This window comes from Artemia franciscana, unplaced genomic scaffold (genome assembly GCF_032884065.1).
Source record: "Artemia franciscana unplaced genomic scaffold, ASM3288406v1 Scaffold_979, whole genome shotgun sequence".
NCBI lineage: Eukaryota > Metazoa > Arthropoda > Branchiopoda > Anostraca > Artemiidae > Artemia > Artemia franciscana.
This window is the reverse complement of record NW_027069063.1, coordinates 108,036-129,251: the sequence shown is the minus strand read 5'-3', so window position 1 is coordinate 129,251 and position 21,216 is coordinate 108,036. Positions and strand designations below refer to the sequence as shown.

The window sequence follows — 21,216 nt, the reverse complement described above, 5'->3', positions numbered from 1 at the left end:
CCACTTAGAAAGGTAAATACTATTCTTGGTGAGTTTGTATGTTTTAGAGTCAGTTCAAAAGGAGTCCAAAAAAGTTTATATGGTTTGATACTTTTGTCAATAAAAGTGAGTTTTATTTTTCTAAGCCTGCATTTGGCTTTCACAAAGCCTGTTTAAGAAGGGAAAGGACTCTCAGACGAATTCTTAATATATATTTCAGGGGAATACCTCCTTTACACTCAGGAGACTAAGAAAATGATTTCGCATTCCCAGCTTGCATATAAGGATGAATTTTTCGATTTGAAACATTAAATAAAAAGTAGAGGAAATTCCAAATCTTCTCATTGGAATGGAAATCAAGTAATTTTAGCTTCAGAACAAAGAAAATTCTTTAGAAATGGGCTTTCCCGTGGAATGCTCTTCAGTTTTACCAGGGAATCGATCAATTCAAATAAGCTCAGCACTACTATCAATACATTTCCCCTCTTTTTATTTACAAATCATATTACAGAAAACTTAAAATGATTGCCAAACAATCCTTAAGTTGGCACATAATAAACTTTAAATTAAAAAGGGAACGGGAATTTGTTTTAAAAATTATTCCCAAGAAGGTGGTACAGTGCCAACAAAATTATAAAGGGATACTGAAAACAAAATTTAAGAAGCGTAAGATCGCCCTTAGAACAAACGAAAATTACTGTACTTGAATAAAAAAAACCTTAAAACGAATAGAGTAGTGTCATAAAATAAAAAAATATTTATAATACAAAACCAGTTTACACGATAGAAAACCCAATTTTCTCAGAATAAACACATTCGTGGCTTTCAATTTAGTTGTGTAACTTTCAAAGGACATTTTTTATTTTTCGCTTTGTTTCCATTTCATTCAAAATTAAAGGATAGATAACTGATTACTAACTAAAACTGTTTAGACGTCAATTGGTAATTTTAGAAGTAATCTGTTTATTTTACTGCTTTAATATTTTTCAATTAGAAAATAAACATCGTATTAGCCATTTCATGTTCTTTAGATTTATAAGTAATGGTTTAAAAAGTAATGTGTGGGATACAAATTTATTGCATACTAGAATAATAAAACTAGGCTGATTTTCTTAAGATATTTTTGTCTTACAAAAAATTTTTTTGGGAGATTCCACAATTTTTAATCGTTCAGTTGGGCAATAACAGCCTGTTTAAAAATATATTTTGTTGTCTGTAAAATGCGATTGAAACGCTAACTATTAAGGATATTGAGAGGACATAGTTCCACTTTTACCAGTGGTGATTTTTGTTCCTTCTAAGTTTGACTTGATTATTTATTCAAATTAACTCCTCTTAGTTTTAAGTTTGACTCGATATACATTTTTATTTCTGTTCGTTTTTGGCCTGTATCTTGCTTTTTATTTTTTTTTGAATTTTTTTTCTTTGGGAAATCACTATTTTCAGCTGATATAGTAAATATGATGCAGATACTTTTTTTGTGTCCATTAATAGTTTTTCAAAGCCATCTTTGAATGGTTGTTTGATAAGGTGAAATCATAACTAGTAAAAAAAAAATAGTGGGACCAATGTATTATTTACTCATTTGTTTATTTATTTTATGTCTTTTTTGGCGTAAGACCGCAAATATCAAAAACAAGAAGAACAATAGGGAATTATTTTCGTAAGAGAGTGGAATTTAAATCTGTATGAATGTTTCGGCACTATGTCCAAGGGCAATCCTCAGCAGAACATAAATATATAAAAGAAGACAGACTTACAACAATATACAATTAATAAAACTGAAATAAAACTTTTTTAATCAGTCGCGGCATCCTTACAACCAGGCCTGTATAAAGAGAGGTGAAACAAGGCAATTCATTGAAATGAAAGAAGAATAATTAAAAACACGTTTTTATTGTTAATCTTCCTTTTTGGCAGCTAACATCAAAGGTATTTTTATAATTGGGTCTGTGTTAATGTCTTTCGATTTGTTTTAAATATTTCGTAAATTGCTTCTCGAGCTATCTGATTAATAATGCCTATATCATTGCTAATGAGGGCAGAATTTTCAAAAAGTATTTTGTAGCTAGGATTTTCAAAAACATGGCTGCTTAATGCAGAATCCAAAGAAACATTAGCAATATTAGAATTTAGAGCTTTGGTGATATCATCCTTATGCTGTTGCAGACGAAAAGAACTTCCTTCAAATTAGGATTCCACTGTCTTACGAAAAGAATTCCCTATAGTTCTTCTTGTTTTTGATGTATGTGCTGGAAAGGCAGTGTGGCCTCTGCCAAAAATCGCCATGGAACATCCCAATCTAACAATGAAATAGCAAGTTTCCACTGTTCAAATAAAAACAATCGTCATTATGTGCTTATAAAGATACTTTTGTGGGTTGGACCAGGGCACGCATTGAAGGAGTTGTCGTAGAAACTTCAAAAAGGACCTATTTGACTGGAAATTCAAGGAGATAGTGCCATTTTAACATCAAAAGTGATTGGAGGGCACCTAGCCCCCCTCCAAAACCCACCATTTTCCCAAACTCATCCAATCAAAATTCTGAGATAGCCATTTTGTTTAACGTAAACAAAAGGTTTGGAAATTATGTCTTTCAGGATGACAACCTCCCTGAAAGCATTCTGGGTAAGGGTTGTAAGCTATACCCTGGGGGCATTTAAGGTGTATATAGAAAGGGTGATCGTATAAACTTCAGATGGGACTCACTGGACTGGTAGTTAAAAGTTCTAGTCTCCATTACATGTTGAGAGTAATCAAAGAATGGATACCCCCCCTTCCCCTCGTATTTTCTCGAAATCTATCTTATAGAAATTTTGAGATGTCTGTGTGTTGTCGTAGAAATTTCAAAAAAGGCTCATTTGATCGGAAGTTGAATGGGCTAGTGTCCTTTTCAATAGTCAGAAGTGTTTGGATTGCAAATAACCCCTCCTCTCACGCTCACCATTCCCCCAAATACATCCAATCAAAATTTTGAGATAGGCATTTTGTTCAACGTAATTGAAAATTCCAAAAATTATGACTTTGAGGATGACACCCCCCTCCAAAGCCCTCGGGGCAAGGGTTGTAAGTTATGCCCTGGGGGTATCTAAGGTATATATACATAGAAATGGTGATCGTATAAACTTTAAAGGGGGCTAACTGTATTTTTAATCAACAGTTTTAGAGCTTTTTTGAGATTCAGAGTGACGGGAGGATGAATATCCTCCACCCACGCCTTGTATTTTCCCGAAATGAGTCTGATAAAAATTTTGATATGGTCATTTTTTGTCGTAAAAAACTTCAACAAAGACTCATTCAATTGGGAATTGAAAGGGATAGTTTCCTTTTTAATAGTTGAAAAGGATTGGTAGGCAACTGCCCCCTCCCATTCCCATTATTTTCCCAAACACATCAAATCAAAATTTGAGATTGCCATTTCGTTTAATGTAAATGAAACGTCCGGAAATTATTGTCTTTGAGGATGGAAACCCTCCCAGAGCCCTTAGGGCAAGGATTGTAAGTTATGCCCTGGGGGCATGTAAGGTATTTATAGAAAGGACGAACCTATTAACATCGAAGAGGACTCATTGGATAGGTAATCAGAAGCTCTAGAACCCTTTTTAAGATTTAGTGAGCCCTTAAAATCAAAATTTTGAGAGAACCATTTTATTCAGGGTCCAATAATTATGTCTTTGGAGATGTCAACCTCCTCACGTTGTCAACTCATATTTTGCCAACTTACATTATTAATTTAGACCTTCAAGGGTAAGTTTTGGGGGATTTTGAACGAGAGAAAAGATAGTATATGTAACTACCAGTATTACCACTACAGTTACATGTTACAGTATTACATGTAACTCATGACGCAAAGATCTTAAGATGAAACTCTTAGAGAACGCTTAGAAATTTCAATTAAATGAAAAAATTGTATGCATGCAGGTTTTAAAAAGGACATGTAAGCAATATCATAGCCAGCACCAATCTATAATAGGTAGAAATATCATTGAAACTTTTCAAGGAGCTAATTCACTTCAAAATTATAAGTTCTGGTGTCCTTTTTAAGAGTAACAAGAGATTTGAGGGCAAGAGGCCCTTCTCTCGAGCCCATTCATTTCCCGATCACATCCAGTCAAAACTTTGAGATAGTTATTTTCTTCATCATAGTAGAACGGTCCAGCAGCTATACCTTTAGGGGCGTTGGGCATGGTATAAATTGGTATGAATTCATAATTATTAAAGTTTGCTCGCAATTAATCGTTCATTGGTCGTTCACAAATTCCCTGCACTAAGCTATTGACACAAAAGAGCCTTGTTCTTTTTTTATTCTAAGCAACAAATTTGACCTCTCGCACCTTCAGAATCACGGAAGAAACAGTAGGGTTAGTTAAAACATTTTTAATGATTTTGAACCTAGGAACTACGCTAAACAAATATGCTCCATAAGCAAATTTTAGCAGAATTAATAGAAAATATAAATATAGCAATTCGAAGCATGTTACTCTCATCACGCATCACAAAAAGTCACTCATAAAAATATGGAAACGTTTAAAAAAAAGTTTAAAGATTATAATTTTTAAGGTTATCGATTAAACCTTATCGATTAAACAACACTAAGATTTAATATCCTTATAAAGCAATAATTTGTCTACTTACCATAGGATACGGCTACATTTCCTACAAGAACGACAATGAAACATGCCATAAAAAATCTGTCAACGGCTGGGTTTAACCCAATTGCATAGTAGGGAATAGCAGTGAATACAAAAGGCAGTGCTATGTAGAGCAACGCTTCAGAAAGCATTTTACTAAGAAAGTATACATCTGTTCTGTACATGCCATTAAAGTGTTCACGCATAAAAATAGGAACTTCTCGAGTAAACACCTGAAAAAAATTTAATAGAATCAACTTATATCACCCTGCAAAACAAATTATATCCATAACCATTTTGTTTTTTATGGGAGCATTAAAAAAAATATAATAGCAGCACTCACTCAAGAGATACGTATAAAGAAAAATTATAATAAATAAGTAAAAAGCAATAGCAGAAATTCAACACGAAACATATTTCGTCGTTGTCAAAACCGAAAGTACATAACATTTTTTCATTATTTTACCAGAGGATGAAAATCTGATCTGCCACGCATCCTCTAATGACATATTTTAAACAATACTTGTCAATGAAGACGAGATTTTTTGATAATATAATTGTGCAAAATTCATGTAATTTATAACGTGTGTATGATCAATGAGTTGAATCTTAGTTTGCTTCACTTAAAATTATGTCATGGATTCTTTAGGACTAAAGACTTCTTTAAAATTTTAGTGACAATAACAGCCTGTTTCTTCTACCTCCAGTGAAGAGAATTAGTCTACGGATATGTAAGGATTAGATAAATAGTCCAGTGAAAATATGGTTTGACCTAAAAAAAATTGCTATACAAATGATTCTTTTACTACCGACTAAAAATATGTGCTGGTACCAAATACGAAAAGAGTTACGCTCTAGCTCTTTCACAAATTAGATTTTTTCTAGGTTGAGGGTGATTTTTTTTATGTAAAAAATACCGTTCCGAAAAGACAATTCCGAATTTAGGAAGTGGTTTAGGGTTTTGATTTAACATTTCTACATACATCAGAACATTAAATCAACTTGAGTTTATGATGGAGAGGGTGAGGTAGTCTCTGAGGAAAATTTGAGGTACATAAAAGTCTGACTTTTTCGAAAATTGTCATCGTCCACGAGTTTCAAAGGATTTCCGCATCTCCGGTTCTTTGTCTAAAAATTTTGAAGCAGACATAGAGGTAGATTTGAAGTATAAGAATTCAATTTTATCCAAAACTGTGATTGTCCCAGAGCAGAATAAGATTTTGCATGTCAAATACTTAATATTTTCTTTGATGATTAATATTTTCCCCTTTTCTATCAGGATTCTTCCAACTAATTTTACTTCAAGTTTTGCAATTTTCAGCTGAGAAATTCTAGTCTAAAATGATGGTTTGTTTAAAAAGAAATACTCGAAGCGGACAAGAAAGTTGTTGTGACTGAAGTAGGCTCGAGAAGCATAAACGAATCATGGAAAAAGGGAAAACGAATTGATGTGACGCTGTTATGGGGGATGGTTTTCATACCAAATTCTTACAAAAATGCAAAGGCCATTGACCAGAATCTTAGTCAAGTAAAATTAGTCCCAGAGGAGATCTTTTATTTTGTTTGAGCAGAGTGATTTTCGAAAAGACTCACTGGAACGAAAATAGCTTTCACGTCCGCACGACAGAGTTCGGTGAGACACTGGTGGAACTGGCCTGATCACTGGCCTGCGAAAATTCACGGCCGAATTGTGGCAGCGAATTTTGATCTGTATGCAACATATGTTCTATACCAAAAACATGTTGCTGAAACTTTGCATCTGGCAAGAAACTCCCTTTGAAACATGCAGGAAATCTGACTGACAGACTAAAAAAAAGAGAGGTAGGAAAGTAAACATGAATAAAAAGCAAGCATTTGAAGCGAATGATAACGAGCAGTTAACAGTTCGTAACTTGGTTAACATAATTAGCAGGTTTCTCAGTGATTCAGAAGAGCCTGTGTATAGGCAATTTTACATGAAGAAGCTCGTCAAGGAGAGGTTTGGTGATGGAGTTGTGATTGCAGAGACCGAACGTAAGGCTAGTGTTGTCACATTAAGGCCCATGCAACCAAATGATAGCGACAAAAAAATGAATATTATTAGTGCAGCTGCTGAGTTGTTGAAGGGCGACATAAAATGTATCACTCAAGATATGACTGGATATGTTAAGACAGACAAACTTAAAAACTTTGAAGAAAATTTGAACTATCCTCCCACAGACTCTGAAGTTCTTCCTCGAGATCTTGTTCGTGGGCAAAAATACTAATCTAAAAATAACTGCCATTGCCAAAGCATCATGCATGCCACTCAACCTAGACCACATAAGACCACATGCTTTGAAACATATAATTTTACTCTAGGAACAGTTCCACGCAAAATGAGCTTTTAGCTGCGATAGGACTTCTTATGCTTGCTTCTAGTTTGCAGGAAATCTTGGAGCTAATATATGCACCGAACGCCGTTCAGCAGATTTTCGCCAGAAAAGCGTATTCTTGGGCTATCAGAGATCACGTCATTAGCTCGACAGTGGATTTTGATCACGTCAATCTTTGCAACATTTCAGATGAGCTTCAAGTTTTTACTCAGCATTTGTCAGTTTCTTAGAAGGATGCATGACAATTAAGGAGCTAGAGCAAGAGCTGTCAATTAACACGTTTACAAGCAAGCTGGAGCCCCTCGAAATGTTACTGTTACGGATATGAAGATCTCCGAAACTCTGGATTAAAATTTCTATGAATGCTATTGATTTACTGAAGTTTTTGAATGAGTCAGAAAGAACAGGCAACTCGGAACTTCACCTCTACACTTGTCAACATATGCTTCGGTTCTTCGCAACTTCCAATCATCACCTGTGCGCCAAGTCCTACAGATTTTAACTTCAGAGATTGGTCAACCTTAAAGATAAAAAATCTTCAGGTGTTCAACAAATCTGAAGAGGCAATTTTGTGATACGGCGCTCCGACAGATTTTGGGCTGGTCTTTCCCCTGACTTGGTCATAGAACAAGTATTCATGGGCTCTCAGAAAAACTGGTGGAGGCATAACACGTAGACACGGTATGAGCGTCTTGCGGCACATAATATGGCTTTTATCCGCTCCTGCGGGGCTGCTGTCAGCTCTGAACTCCAAGAACTCACGGCCGTATCATTTGAGACTAGTGAGCAGCACAAAGACGAGGGGGCAAAAATAATGGAATGTGATTTTAAAGGTGTTGAAAAGATTGTCCACTTTCTCCTGGATTTTTCACCTTTCACAAAGGAGCCATTTCTCAAGAATATAGTAGCTGACAAGATTGCGAGTGAGCAGGTGGATGTAAACAAGGCTATACCAATAGGTGGGAAAACCCTGAATGATATGACTGGAAAAGACGCAAACATTCACACTTTCAAGAAGAAAGCAATTGCTATTTCTCTGAGAGCGCAAAGTAGCCTAAATCAGCAGCCGAACTACCAACCTTTTACCGTGTTTTGATGTTTCAAAGGCTAGTCACTGCTACAAAAAGTTCAGATGAAGAACTCAGACATTTTTAAAGTACGCACTCTGCTTCCCGCCACCTTCATTATTTGACACGAATGGGGTCCTTCGGTTGGAGGACAAACCATCGCTTGTCAATGTGATCTGATGGGAAGTTGAAGGTCTGTAACCGAAGGTAGATTGAGTACTTAAAAGCTTGAATGAACCTCAGTGTGTACTAGATGGCAGGATCCTTCTACATCATTTGCCTTGGGAGGAATACGGCACGTACGCGGATATATGCACCAAATACGTCAACTATGTGAAGTGAAGATATGGATGTGCTTTCATAGCGTTTGAGGGGTATTTATATGGATCCTCAATCAAAATACAACAAATGGGAGGATGAGCAGGTCTATAGGCTGTCCTAAGATCAGCATTCAGCCTCAGATGCCTTGTTTAGCCAAAAAAATGATTTCCTTAGTAATGAAGAAAACAAGCAAGCAATCATCAGCATGCTCTCCGGCTACCTTAATGATGTAGGATAGAAAGTGTACCAGTCACCAGCTGATACTGACCTGCCAATTGTGATGACTACAGTCGAGTCGTCGGAATGCCAACCCACTGTCTCAATACGAGAAGATACAGACTTACTAGCTCTTTTACTGTACCATACAAAAAAAGACTTTTAACTGATATTTTTACATTTCGATTCAAAGTCATGGAAAACTGAAGGCCGTCTGTGGGACATATTGGCAGCTAAACTGAAACTTTCTCAGATGCGATTCGACTTCGCGAATTTATCTCATAGGAAAATCTACCCACTGATCCACACGAAAGAGAAGAGAACTTACAAGATACCATCGGACTTTTCCTAAATTCAGCTTCTATAAAAGATTAATGTTAGAAAAGCTGGAGAGAAGGCCATGCTTAATTTATTTAAGGCTACAAAAAATGAAACTAGTCTTGACCAAGTCCGCTACAGGAAATTCCTTTAAAAAAATGGAAGTCTGAGGCAAAAATTACATTTACAGGCAAAAATGCTCCCACCAGCAAACGACGTTTGAAAGTATCATTTGAAGTACCATACTTCAAATGCCAAGCCTGGAAAGATATGGAGTGTCGACTGGATCCTTGGGAGTTTGGCTGAAATGCACAGAAAGAAGAATTACGACCTGTGTGTTCAGATAGATCACCGGCACCGCCTTCCCTTTTCTTAGTGTTTCACTGTAATTGTAAGTGTGAGTATTCGACACTGCGGTGCTGTTGCAAAAAATATGGCTTAAAATATACCTGGGCTTGTGGCAATTTTAAAGGAACAAGCTGTTCTAACTATGAAACAGTTGGTGTCGGAAGCCTTGAAGACGATGGTAGTGAAGAAGAAGACCAAATTTTTAAACAGCTTTGCCACTATCCAATAAATCACTGTTACTGTGATTTTTCTCTGATTTTCGTCAAATGTAATTGATCTATGTGTTGCATTACATCTGAGTATATTGATCTCTTATTTGGAACTAGCTTTTGTCTCAGCTAAGGGAAGCTCTCTGACAAAAATTTGTTTGCTGTTGCCGAATATGTATTTCAAATTCTCCTCCTCCTTCTCATTCTCACTCATTTTCACGAAACTAAGGTTCCAGGCATACTGGACTTTATCTGGACCCAGTCTTGGTTGTTACCAAGGCATTAAGCTGCAAATATTTTGCCATAGGCAAGTTTAATATATACTTGCAAAATGAACCTCTTGTTACTTCTTGTTACCAAGAAGTGTTTGAGACTTCAAATGTTTTGCAATAGGCCAAGTTTAATATACACATGCAGGCTGAACATCCCTCCCACCCTCAATCTCTCTCAAAGCTTAAAGCCCCAAACAATTCTTTTGACTTAAAACAGTTAATTTTATGTTTATCGGCAAAAAAAGAGCGTAGAACTGACATATCTAATCACAATGACTGGTATTTACTCAATCAAAATTTTTTGCCTCATCATCACAAAACTCACATCTGTGAAAGAGCTAGAGCGGCAAACTTTTTGGGTTCAGAATCAACACATATTTTTTGGTTGGGTAGTGAAAGAATCATTTGTAAAGCAATTTGTTTGAGGTTGACCCCTTTTTTTGTCAAGTTTCTTAGACTAAAAGGGCTAATTGGAAATCCGAAGAAGGACAACCACTCACTTTCAGAAAAATAAAGCGATATATACCTTAGTGTTTATCACGGCATTTAGAATAAAAAAAAATCATATAACAAAAAAGAAACAAAAAAAAGCAGTCACGCTTGCAAGAGCTTATTTTATACGATGGAAGTGGACACAGCGTATTTTCGGTAAAATGATGAATTTCAATTAGCTTGTTTAGGACCCATTGATTTTTTTTGTCTTTTGTCTATATTTTCGCTTTGACAAGCTAACCTCACGCAGATTGGCTTTGACTATCCCGACTAGTTGTTCTACAAAAACTAATATAGTTCTGTTTTATCTAAAAGGGAAGAAACTAACAGTAAACACATTAATATTAGTAAACACAATTAATATTTAATTTGAAAAGGTTTACTGAGAAAGGAAAATCACTCCAATACAATTTATTTGGTAGATGAACACAACCCTTACAACCATCAGTATAAATTTGAATGCTGAATTTTATCGCTTAGCTATTGAATGTGTTCTAAGAAAATAAAATTACCAGGACAGTGAATGTCCAAAAACAACATTACTACTAGAAATGAATCAAGCAGTCTAACATCGAAGTCATTGAAACATCTAGCTGATAAAAGAAAGATCTCACACACACCTAGCTATCATACTTTGAATAAAGAGTTGAAGAGGAGAAAAATAAGTCTTACACAACATGCTTTTTTTCATTTGAAACCTATTTTGTAGTAAGATTTTGAGTAAAAGCTGTACATCAAAAGCAGAAGAACTGCTAAACTTATAAACAACGACTGAGTGAAGTGTGCTGGAAGGGGAAAAGTAATTTATATCGGCAAAATAGGGTAACAGTTCTAGTGACCACAAGTGATTCTGCTGGGTGATTATACAGTGGCTCAAATTAGCGAAATTCTAGGAGGAAAGCAATCTTTCAATATTGAGGGGGACTGTGAAATTTTTGCTTTAAAAAAATTCTCAATGAAAATAGAAAAAAGAAATTTTTCAATGAGAATATCCCCAGTAATAGAACAGATTAGACAGTATTAGGTAATAAAATAGATAGTTATGGATTTCCATAAACTCGTCTCATTTTCAGTCCCCAATTTTTTCTTTATTTTTTCTGCCACCTTAATGACGGGGCTGTTATCACAAATTTTGTAATGTCAGCTTAGCTTCTGGTGGCTCGAATAGGGCTAGCTACAACCTATATTTTCCGTATTTGTACTACTTGACTAATATGGTGCACCTAATATTATTTAAATTTCTTTCATCTGGGTATACCCATGTACATCACCGTCATTAAAAATATTTTGACCATTTTAATCATAGGTCTTATATAAAAAAAAAATGAAGCATAGGACTTACGTCAACAACTCCAAAAACATTTTGAAATGTCATATTCGTCAAAAAAATAAACAGTGCTCCACTTATATTCTGGACACCAGCTGAAGTTGTGACATCTTGTCCCCAATAGATGGCAGCAACAAGCAGAGCGATAAACTACAATATAAGAATGATGTAGAAAATCATTAAAAAGCTAGGATAGCAGTTTCACACCTTGCTTTCTACTCCTCGTTTTAACTTTGAGATAATTCCAGATCGGTTTGCCAGAAACCCAATATAACTTCGATGCGTGTTACTTTTCCTAATACTATATAATCATCTAGTCAAACACAGTCTCAGATTTTGTACTTTTTTCTAGTTCTTTAAACGTCTGTACAAACTGATTATAGCACACGAATATCTAACTTTCTACAAATCAAAAGATAACTCAGAAATAATGTAAACAGTTCTAATTTATAAAGATAATTTATAATACTGTTCAAAAATATGAGGAGATAATTCTGTAAGATTTAAAATTCAATTTTGAATTAATTCTGTAAGATTTAAAATTCAATTTTGAAACTTGTGTGCTTTTGAAAGGCGTGGCTATTAGCAAAGCACTTTTTTTTTATAATTTAGAGGACCGCAGAATTTTTTTCGAAGATGGTAAAATAACAAAAGTTTCTTTAGAGGGGGGCTAAGGGTTGGCACTTTTTATGGCCAGAAAAGTGTCATACTTTTGAAAAATGGGTAGAATTTTTAGTCCTTTTGCATGATTTCCGGAGGGAGATCTGAATGCCCCATTTGACCCCAACCCCTTGACCCCAAGTAAACACCCATATAGCTGGGTGAGACTCAGAATTGGACCAATACAATTTTTTTGCCAGTAAATACCAATAACTCAGCAATCACACAATATACAAGTTTTCAGTTAAATTTTGTACTAATATTAAATCAATTCCAAGCTTATATTCTCAAGATCAGTTTTGGGAATATATTAGCATCAACTGTTAAAATTATTGCAATGTTGCGGAAAATATAGCATTTTCTGTTTCTTTTTCTACCAAGAAACCCCAGAAAAATACACATCTCAACTGCTTTTACTGCTTTCAGTTTTTCATTTCATTATTCTAGAAAATGATTAGTCTCAGCATAGGCCGCTGAAAGTAAATATCCAAAGATAGGACGACCTTCGCCAGTTTTGTTTTATTGGTGAAAAGTATTCTGTCAGTTTATTCGAACCACACAAGGCGTAAAAATGACTATAAGAAGCGGTATAAAATATATTGTTGGTCTTTGAGAAAATAAGAGATCCAAATGTTTCATTTTTTAAAACAGCTCTCAGAAATATGTTTTCTTACAAGAGAAAATAGTGGCACCAATGGTGGGGGCTACCATAGATCATTTTGCCTGCCCCTAGATTTAAAAATAACTTTTCTTTTGTGTTTTCATTAAAAACACCCTTTTTGGTGTCTTTATTGAAATAATTAGTAAAAATAACAGTGGCCCCTTTATATTTGAAAATACGTACCCCTCGCCTCCAAAAGAAACATTTTCGTAAATTGGCCCCATTGCTCCAAAACCATTAACTTATGTAATGTAACTGCCTAGACAACTTTCCTCAGATTTTTCAAAACAATCTTACTTTAGACTTGGCCGTAAAAGGCTTTAAAACAATGTTTTAGCGTGATAAAAAGTTATGAGTTTTAGTTAACAGACATAGAAACTGATAACAGCCAAGACATCAGAAAATTGGAACATCTAAAAATATAATTGCATTTACATTTGAAGAGCAATCAAGACTATTGTTGACATTAGTTTATTGTTGATTTTGCATTATTATCTTAGGTTTTTTTTTTTACTCCTTTTCCATTGGCGATAAATATTGATATTGATAAATATTGATATTGATAAATATATTGATATCGATAAATTGATATCGATAAATATCGATAATATTGATATCGATAGATATGATATCGATAAATATTGATATTTATCGATAAATATCGATAAATATGATATCGATAAATATCGATAATATTGATATCGATAAATATTGATATTGATAAATTTAAAGTAAGTTAAAAACGAAAGAAATAGACTTACAATTGTCTGAAAAAGTTTTACAGTTAAAATACTAGGTTCTTTAAACACGGACATAATGGAGCGCTGTAGAACAGCACCTAGCTGTTGAAACCAATTTGCTTTATATGGAGAACGCCTTTTTCGAACTGTGAAGTCTCCTGAAGTTTCTGACTCTGCAGCTACTTTTGATTCCTTTAATATTAATTTTCCCTCTGGCGATTCTTGAAAAGCATCACACACTCTTTTAACCTCTTGACGTGATTCAATTTCTCGCCCTGGTACCACTGCTAGCTTTTGGACAAAAAAGTCGGCTGGATTGAAGTTCGTAGGGCATCGAAGGTTAATGCTAGAAAAATAAAGAAATTAGAATTGCAAAGTGGTTTTCATCCGATATTTTAGAAAAAAAAGGTTAAAAAGCTAACAAAATTCAAATTTTTTGGTGTACCAACTCTACAGTCTTATCTAGTAAAATATACCAGGTTTTTTTTTAAGTTTTTGAAACTTTCCGAAGTACTACGTGATCACAAAATTGTCCCATGAATAGGTACACCCAGGAGCCTTAATCGTGGAATACCAAAATATGTGGCTTTTGAGAATTGCATACAAAAGAATTGATCGAGTTTAGTAAATAATGAAAGTTTAGTTCAACAACAACTACTCTGAGACTCAGCAGGGTGGTTACTATAAAGGGCTTGATTAATAACTCTGTGCGGCTGTTAAAGCCCAGCCTCGTGATCATCTACAACCTCGCTAATTTTCATCGAGTAGCCACTCACAAGCCACCCACTCTCCAGTCTTACACTTGCAAAAATTTCAAGAAGCTTGTAAATGCTATTTTGTCTAGTTACGGGCCATTTAACAGAACTATCCTTGAGACATTGTTTTTGTACATCCGAAAGATAAAGTTGGATATGTATTTAGTATGTACAACTGCCTTAAAAATCCAGAATAAAGGTGACCCCCTCCCTCCTCTGCCCCCACCCATGGCTCAAATTTTATAGGGGAAATAGAAGAAAATTTTGATTGCTTGGATAAAACGTATAATAGTAAAGGTAAAAAAATCCCACACTTTAAATTTAAACATCATAAGATGTAGTTTGAACTGTGGCAACTTATTAGAATAATCCAGTTATTTAAACTAAAATATGTTTCCATGGAGATAAAATAGAATAGATTTTACGTAACACTAATGAATGCAACTACTCGTCGAACTTACGCACTCCTAGTCTTCTGATAAGATAAGAACAAGCCAAACTAAAAAAAAAAAAAAAAAAAAAAAAAAAAAAAAAATACAAATAAAGATGAGACATTTCATTACGAAGTGAAATTAGTGATAATAAAAAAAAGTATCTTATGAGTTCCATAACATGCACTAAAAATTTTACAGCTGATAATATTTAGCTTTAAACTAGAATTCAAGTTAAAAGTTAAACAAACTGACGATTAATTGGTTCTATTTTATTGTTTAATTTTTGTGAATATATGAGTATTTATAATTTTCAAATATCGAAACTTCATCAATGCTTCAATACTTGACACAGCTTTCATAAGAGTGCAAGTGTACTATAGTACTATGAGTTCTGGCATTGTTATCATACTGTTGATTTTTGGCCACTTTTTCAAAACCACAATAAAATAAATACAAATTCAAAAAAAAAATATTAAATGCTATATTAAATACTATCATTTCGTTTGTTTTGGTCAAGAGTTTTCAATTTTAGACGCATGTTTGGAATACCCAAGAGCATGAAAATTTATTCCAGGGGGAAGGAATGAACTTCCACGGGACTGAATTCGGAAAAGAACACCAAATTCGGCTAAACAGACAATTCATTAGAGATATATGGATTATCGTGCAATATTCAAAGGTTTCAGATAGGAGGTGGAAGACCATCTGTATAATTTTCTAAAATGGCTTGTGATTCAACCATATAATGAGACTAATGACTAATTAAGGACTAATGAGTTTGTCAGTTTGTCAGTAACGAGTAATACAGTTTGTCAGTTTTTCTTTGATATTTAAAAAAAATTATCACTTGTGGGATACACAGTCTCAAAATTTTCAGGAATTAACAACTTCATGGCCCATGGTTCGATCCCCGCCGCGGCAAGGTTGGGTGACAAGCTTGCTGCTTGTCCCTATAAAACACCCAGCAACTGAAATGTCGATTCGATGCCTTATGTGCCAGAAACGGCTCTGGAGGTTCTTAATCCATTATCCTTTTTAACACCTTCATTGTTAATGCACACAATTTGAAACGCGTGAGACTTTAAAGTGATAATTAGGTTTAAGACCGAGGTACCCTTCTTATTGAGGGGCGTTCAAGTTTTACTGATTGCTTAGCTTACCCATTATTGGCTTGCAACATGGATTTGGGGCTGAAAGATTTCGTCTCCATCTATATTACGAATAGCGACTTGTAAATGAAAGCTATAGAAAATGTTCATCTCCAGGGACAATAGATCAAAGGCCGAGCAATAGCGCAGCCTAGGTAAAAAGTCATGTGACCTCAATGTTTTACTAATCTGTCTTTTTTTTATTGGACAAGGCCTCTTAGTATACAGGGGATGATCACAGAAACTTTGGAGGGGTCCATTCAATTGAAAATCGAAAGTTATAGTGACTTTTCTTAGAACCAAAAGGGTTTGAAAGGCAATCAGTTCCCACTCAAAGTTTTTTCAATAAACCGTTTTTTACCCATTCACCCATTGTTTCCTTTTAGGTTTTAAAATAAAAAGGGAAAGATGCTTGATCAAAGGGTGCCCAGAAAGGTTAAGGGCATTGAGGTGAAACCTTAAGGAAAAGTTGAGGGGATGTTATTCAAATCAAAGCAAATTATGTCCATGGACAGACTCAAAAGGGCGTGTCAACGAAATATCTAAGAGTGTTTAGTTAAAAACTTTGAGTCATTTTGAGATGGATCTTGAAATAAATCTAAAGACACTCTATGCATTCAGATTTTCAACCGGGTGTATCAGCAATATTTTGAGAACAACCAAGGGTTTTAAGTTGAAACTTTCAGGGCAGTTTGAGCTAAATGTAGAGACAATACATGCATTCAGGTTGTCAAAAAGATACATGTACAATAGCTCAGGAACGATAAAGAGTATGTAGTTGAAATTGTTAGTGAGTGTTGAGGGAGATTAAATTGAATAAGAAGGTACTTTGAGCATCCAGGTAGTATCCAGGTACGGCTAAGGGTCTAAATTAACCGCTAACAGTACCCAGCTTTAAAAGAAAATTGGACCTCGGCATCAGGTAGATTTGAAGTTGTGAAATGAGGGTGACCAAGGAGTTGTCCTTGGGAGCATACGAAGGGCAATAAAATTTTGAATAAATATGTAGTTGTATTGATTTCTGCATATTCTATCAATTAAGCACTGATAAAACAAGGTCAATTAAAAACGAACGGAAATCAAGTTGAACAATATTTTCCAAATAATAAGTTTTCAAAAAAAGTAGAGCAGCAATAAAGTAACTACTAATTCAAGCTTAAAATGAACAAAATCACTATTAATTAAATGAGACCCAAAGTGAGTAGAACTTAAAAGTAAATAATCAATCAAACAGTTCGTAGAAAGAAAGTGTAAACAAGGAGTGCAAATTAGGAGCGTTGAGGGTCTAAGCTCCCATATGTAAAACTGTGTGAGTTTCTTTCTTTTTGTCAAAGGAAAAGGAGACACGGATGCGTGTTAATTTGTTGTTTTTTTTTTCTCCTCAAGGGTGACCGTACAAGCCAATGGTCTTAGAAGATTGGAACAGGGCTCAATCGAAAAAATTCAAAAGTTCTAATACCCTTTTTAAGGAACTAAACATGATGGAAGGCAACTAGCCCCCCTCCCACGCCTTTTTTCTGCAGGAATTTTTCACAGAATTTTTTTTTCGTGGGAGGGAGGTTTATGGGAGCGAGCTTTTCAGAGGAAAGCTTATACGGGGGAGGGGGGTTTTGCCAGAATACCTATAAGAAATTCTCTTTAATTCTATTACTTTTTCTAGGGGGATTCAATTTTATATGGATATATTCCACAGAATTTTCCGGGGAAAATTTTCAGAGGGGTCGGAATCGTCTAGAAGATTTTTACGATGGGTGGAGAGGGGAACATTTTTAGCGGAAGAAATTCTCTATGAGAAAATTTTCCTTCGGAAAAACTCTCCGTTAGGGGGGGGGGATTTCATCTAGAAAAATTTCCGACGCAGAAGGGATTTCCTGTAGGATTTGAAAAGCAGTCAGAAATAAAATAAACGGAGGTATTTTTTCGTATGAAAATAAGATAAGAAGGGTTTCCCGGGTGAAATTGTCTGCAGGAAATTTTCCAGAGGGGGAATTTTCCATGAGGATGGAATTGTCATAGGGAAATTTTCTGGGAGAGGAAGGTATTTTATGCGGACAGATTTTTCCAAGAAGGAAAAAGAAGCTATTTTAAAGTACTAAAAAATATTCTCGTAAAGGGCAAAACATTAAGGAAAGGACAGCCCCTTCACGTACGGAATGATTTCTATTCATTTGAAGTTTTAATATTGCTCCTCACTTTCAGTTAAAATAAACTAATTATTTAATTTAAACCAAACTATAAGCGAACGGAAATTAATACGAACAGGAATAGGTCTTAGGGCTAAAGCCATCTTAGGCTAAGGTTTCTAAAGGTCAAAAAATCACTTCGGCTTTACTGAAGTATCTTTTTTAAATAGATTTTCGTTAAAACTTTTGACGTTAGTAAATCCAAATACACACCGACTTCTAGTGCTAGATTAAGGCAGTTCTTAGAAAATCATTTATCCCCTTTGGAACCGCACCACCCTTATAATGTAGAATTACCAAGCTTTTACGATCCATCTCAACTTTTTTGCATAATTTGGCGATTGTTGAAGGACAAAGAATATACTAATTGTCTCTTGTCTCACGCGATAAATACGATCTATTTTGTTTTTTAATGAAGACAATAAATACCTTTCAAAAAACGCCAAAGCACCTGCAGCTGATCCCATATATGCAACTCGGCCCTCGGCCATCAACAGGACTCGATCAAACATGGCATAAACTTCTGAGGATGGTTGATGAATAGTACAGATGATAGTTTTGCGCTTTGCTGCCATCTGTTTCATAGCTGTTACAACAGTTTGGGCCATATATGAGTCGAGACCAGATGTTGGTTCATCACAGAATAGAAGTGGCGGATTAGTTATCAGCTGAAAAGAGATCATATTTAAGTGTCAACTTCACGGTAAAAATCAGCTTGAGTAAAATTGTTTACCAGAATAAGTTTTTTTCTTGGTCAAAATGAATTTTGCATGATCTTTAATCAATAAATGGATAAATGCTTTAGCAAAAGAAAAATAAATGAAGAAAATTCTCTTGGAGTAGGGGTGGGATATGATGGACAATCTTTTGTCCATTGAAAGATTTAAGAAAACGGGTCTTGTCTTGAGAAAATTATAGGAAATTCCAGATGAAAAGTGAAAACAACTATAAAGAGGTAAAATCCTGCCTAAAGCGGTTTCTCTTAGAAAGTGACTAATATATATTATATGCGCATAGGACTAAAAAGTCACTGGTCAAAAAGCAAGATTTTACAATTAATTTTATCTTATTTAGTAGAGTTCGTCAATAGAGCATGAATTTATTTCCGAAACGGGTTAACATTGTGGGTGTGTTTCCAGTAGGCATATGCCTATCGCCACTAAAAACTTCTTGTAGCCATATTTTGTGAATGCATTTAACGTTGACCAAAGGATTTTACAGTTAATGTTTCGGCAAGTCACTGATAAGTATGAAAAAGAAAGGAACTTAGATAAAAAATTAAGGATAGAACCAAGCAAAAAATAGATTCAAAAGTTTAATATTCGAATATCATTTGTTTCTTTTATATCTTGTACTCAAGATTCACCACCAATTTTCTGGAATTGCAATCTCTTTTGAAAAATTCACAAAATGTTTTGGAGCCAGTTTTCTTGAAATTCAGAGAAATATTTTGTCTGCAAAGATTACTACTAATTTTCTAGAGCAGTAAAAACACACCTCATTTTGACGGACAAATATGTGCTGTTTTTGATATGGTCTGATACTGGCCAAAAAGTCCCGGCCAAAACTGGCCTTAAGAAACTGGCTAAGAAGTCCTCCATAATACCGCACCTTCCTCCCTTTCTCTAGATGCTTTTTGAAGACGTACTACCTCTTTTTCAAAAATCATAAGCATAATATTTAGTAATTCATCTATAACTTCACAAAAGACCATGTTTAAGAAAAACTCATTTTGCAAACTATCAACAGTTGGGGCCTTATCATTTTTTAACCCTTTTAGTACTTTCTATAATTCTTCCTCGCAAATTTCCGAAGTGTCACAAAATTTTTTATTCTTTCCATTTCATTTCTTGTAACTTTATCACGGTTTAGCAGATTCTCAAATTGTTCTACCTCTTTTTAACTCTTTCTTTATCAACTGTGGCTTTATTTCAATATAAACATGGCTCCGTTCCTATATTTAACTTGATCAAATCTAGATCGACTTATCCCTCTCAGTTTTTCACATGACGATACAATATTTTATTGTTACGCCGTCTACCTGCATCCTCTATATCTTCAGCAATTTTATCCATGACATTGGCATTCCTCTACTATAATGCTTCCTCTACTTTCCTTACATTTCTCTTATTTTCATATGACCTATCACTAAGATACTTCTTGTACGCCTTTTCCGTACTAAACTTAAACCATATACACGACATAAAAATTTTCACTAGCTAAAATTTATCTGAGTCACTACTATCTCCATCAGTCGGTTCTACAGGATTATATACAACTATGGCTAATACCTTACACTTTTTAGTCATGAAATGAACTACTAGCATAAAATTATTAATACCTTCAGAACCAAAAAAATACTTGATAGCATCCTTATTCATCGTGAGCCCCACTCCCTGACTATGGACCCATCCTGTCTGCCTGAGGAAATAAATTCAAAATCACTTAATTTCTTGTTCCCTACCTTGGGATATGAGTTTCTGAAACTCTGAACAAGTTCAGTTCAAAACTTCTGAATCCGTTATTCAAATTGGTAATACGCCATTTGTTTTCTTCCTTTCAAAGCTGCAAGTTTTCTTATTATTCAGTGATTAAAATTATGATTTTAATAACTCTAGAAAAGCAATTGGCCCCAAACCAGTAAATACTAGGGAACAATATACCTTCTCCAGCCTAAACGAAGCGCTAAACCCGGCATAAACAGGACAATTGGAAGTCCCTGGGATCTCCAGTATGAGCATCAATAAAATAAATATAGTTATTATTTGGTGAAGAGCTGGTTACTTACTTCAGAGGCAAAGGCGAGCCTTTTCATTTCACCACCGGAAATCCCTTTCAACCTTCCCGGTATGCCAATCAAAGTATCTGCACATTTTGATAAGCCCAACTGTAAGCAAAGAGAGATAATACATTACAAATATTTTCTTCATTTTGTTTGATAAGCTATTGGTAACAAACAAACACTTTTGAACTTTAATACCTTTAACCTTGGGGGTTCTTACCCTTTTAAATGGCTTTTGTTTGATTTAACCAGCAGAGATGCAAAGCAGTCAAGAAGACTGAGTTCAATAAGCATAAATGATAAAATGAAAAATCAAAAT

General features: G+C 34.8%; 1 protein-coding gene across 2 annotated transcripts in view; it reads right to left on the bottom strand.

Moving 5' to 3' along the window:
- Positions 1-21,216, bottom strand: part of LOC136043774 (protein white-like) — a 46,040-nt gene that overhangs the window by 9,740 nt on the left and 15,084 nt on the right. For both annotated transcript variants that reach the window (XM_065728688.1, XM_065728690.1), the window contains exons 4-8: positions 20,904-21,002; positions 18,545-18,783; positions 13,617-13,941; positions 11,550-11,684; positions 4,615-4,843 (exon numbers count right to left, since the gene is read on the bottom strand). In XM_065728688.1, the coding sequence (XP_065584760.1) occupies positions 4,615-4,843; positions 11,550-11,684; positions 13,617-13,941; positions 18,545-18,783; positions 20,904-21,002 (1,027 nt within the window). The remainder of the gene's footprint in view (positions 1-4,614; positions 4,844-11,549; positions 11,685-13,616; positions 13,942-18,544; positions 18,784-20,903; positions 21,003-21,216) is intronic.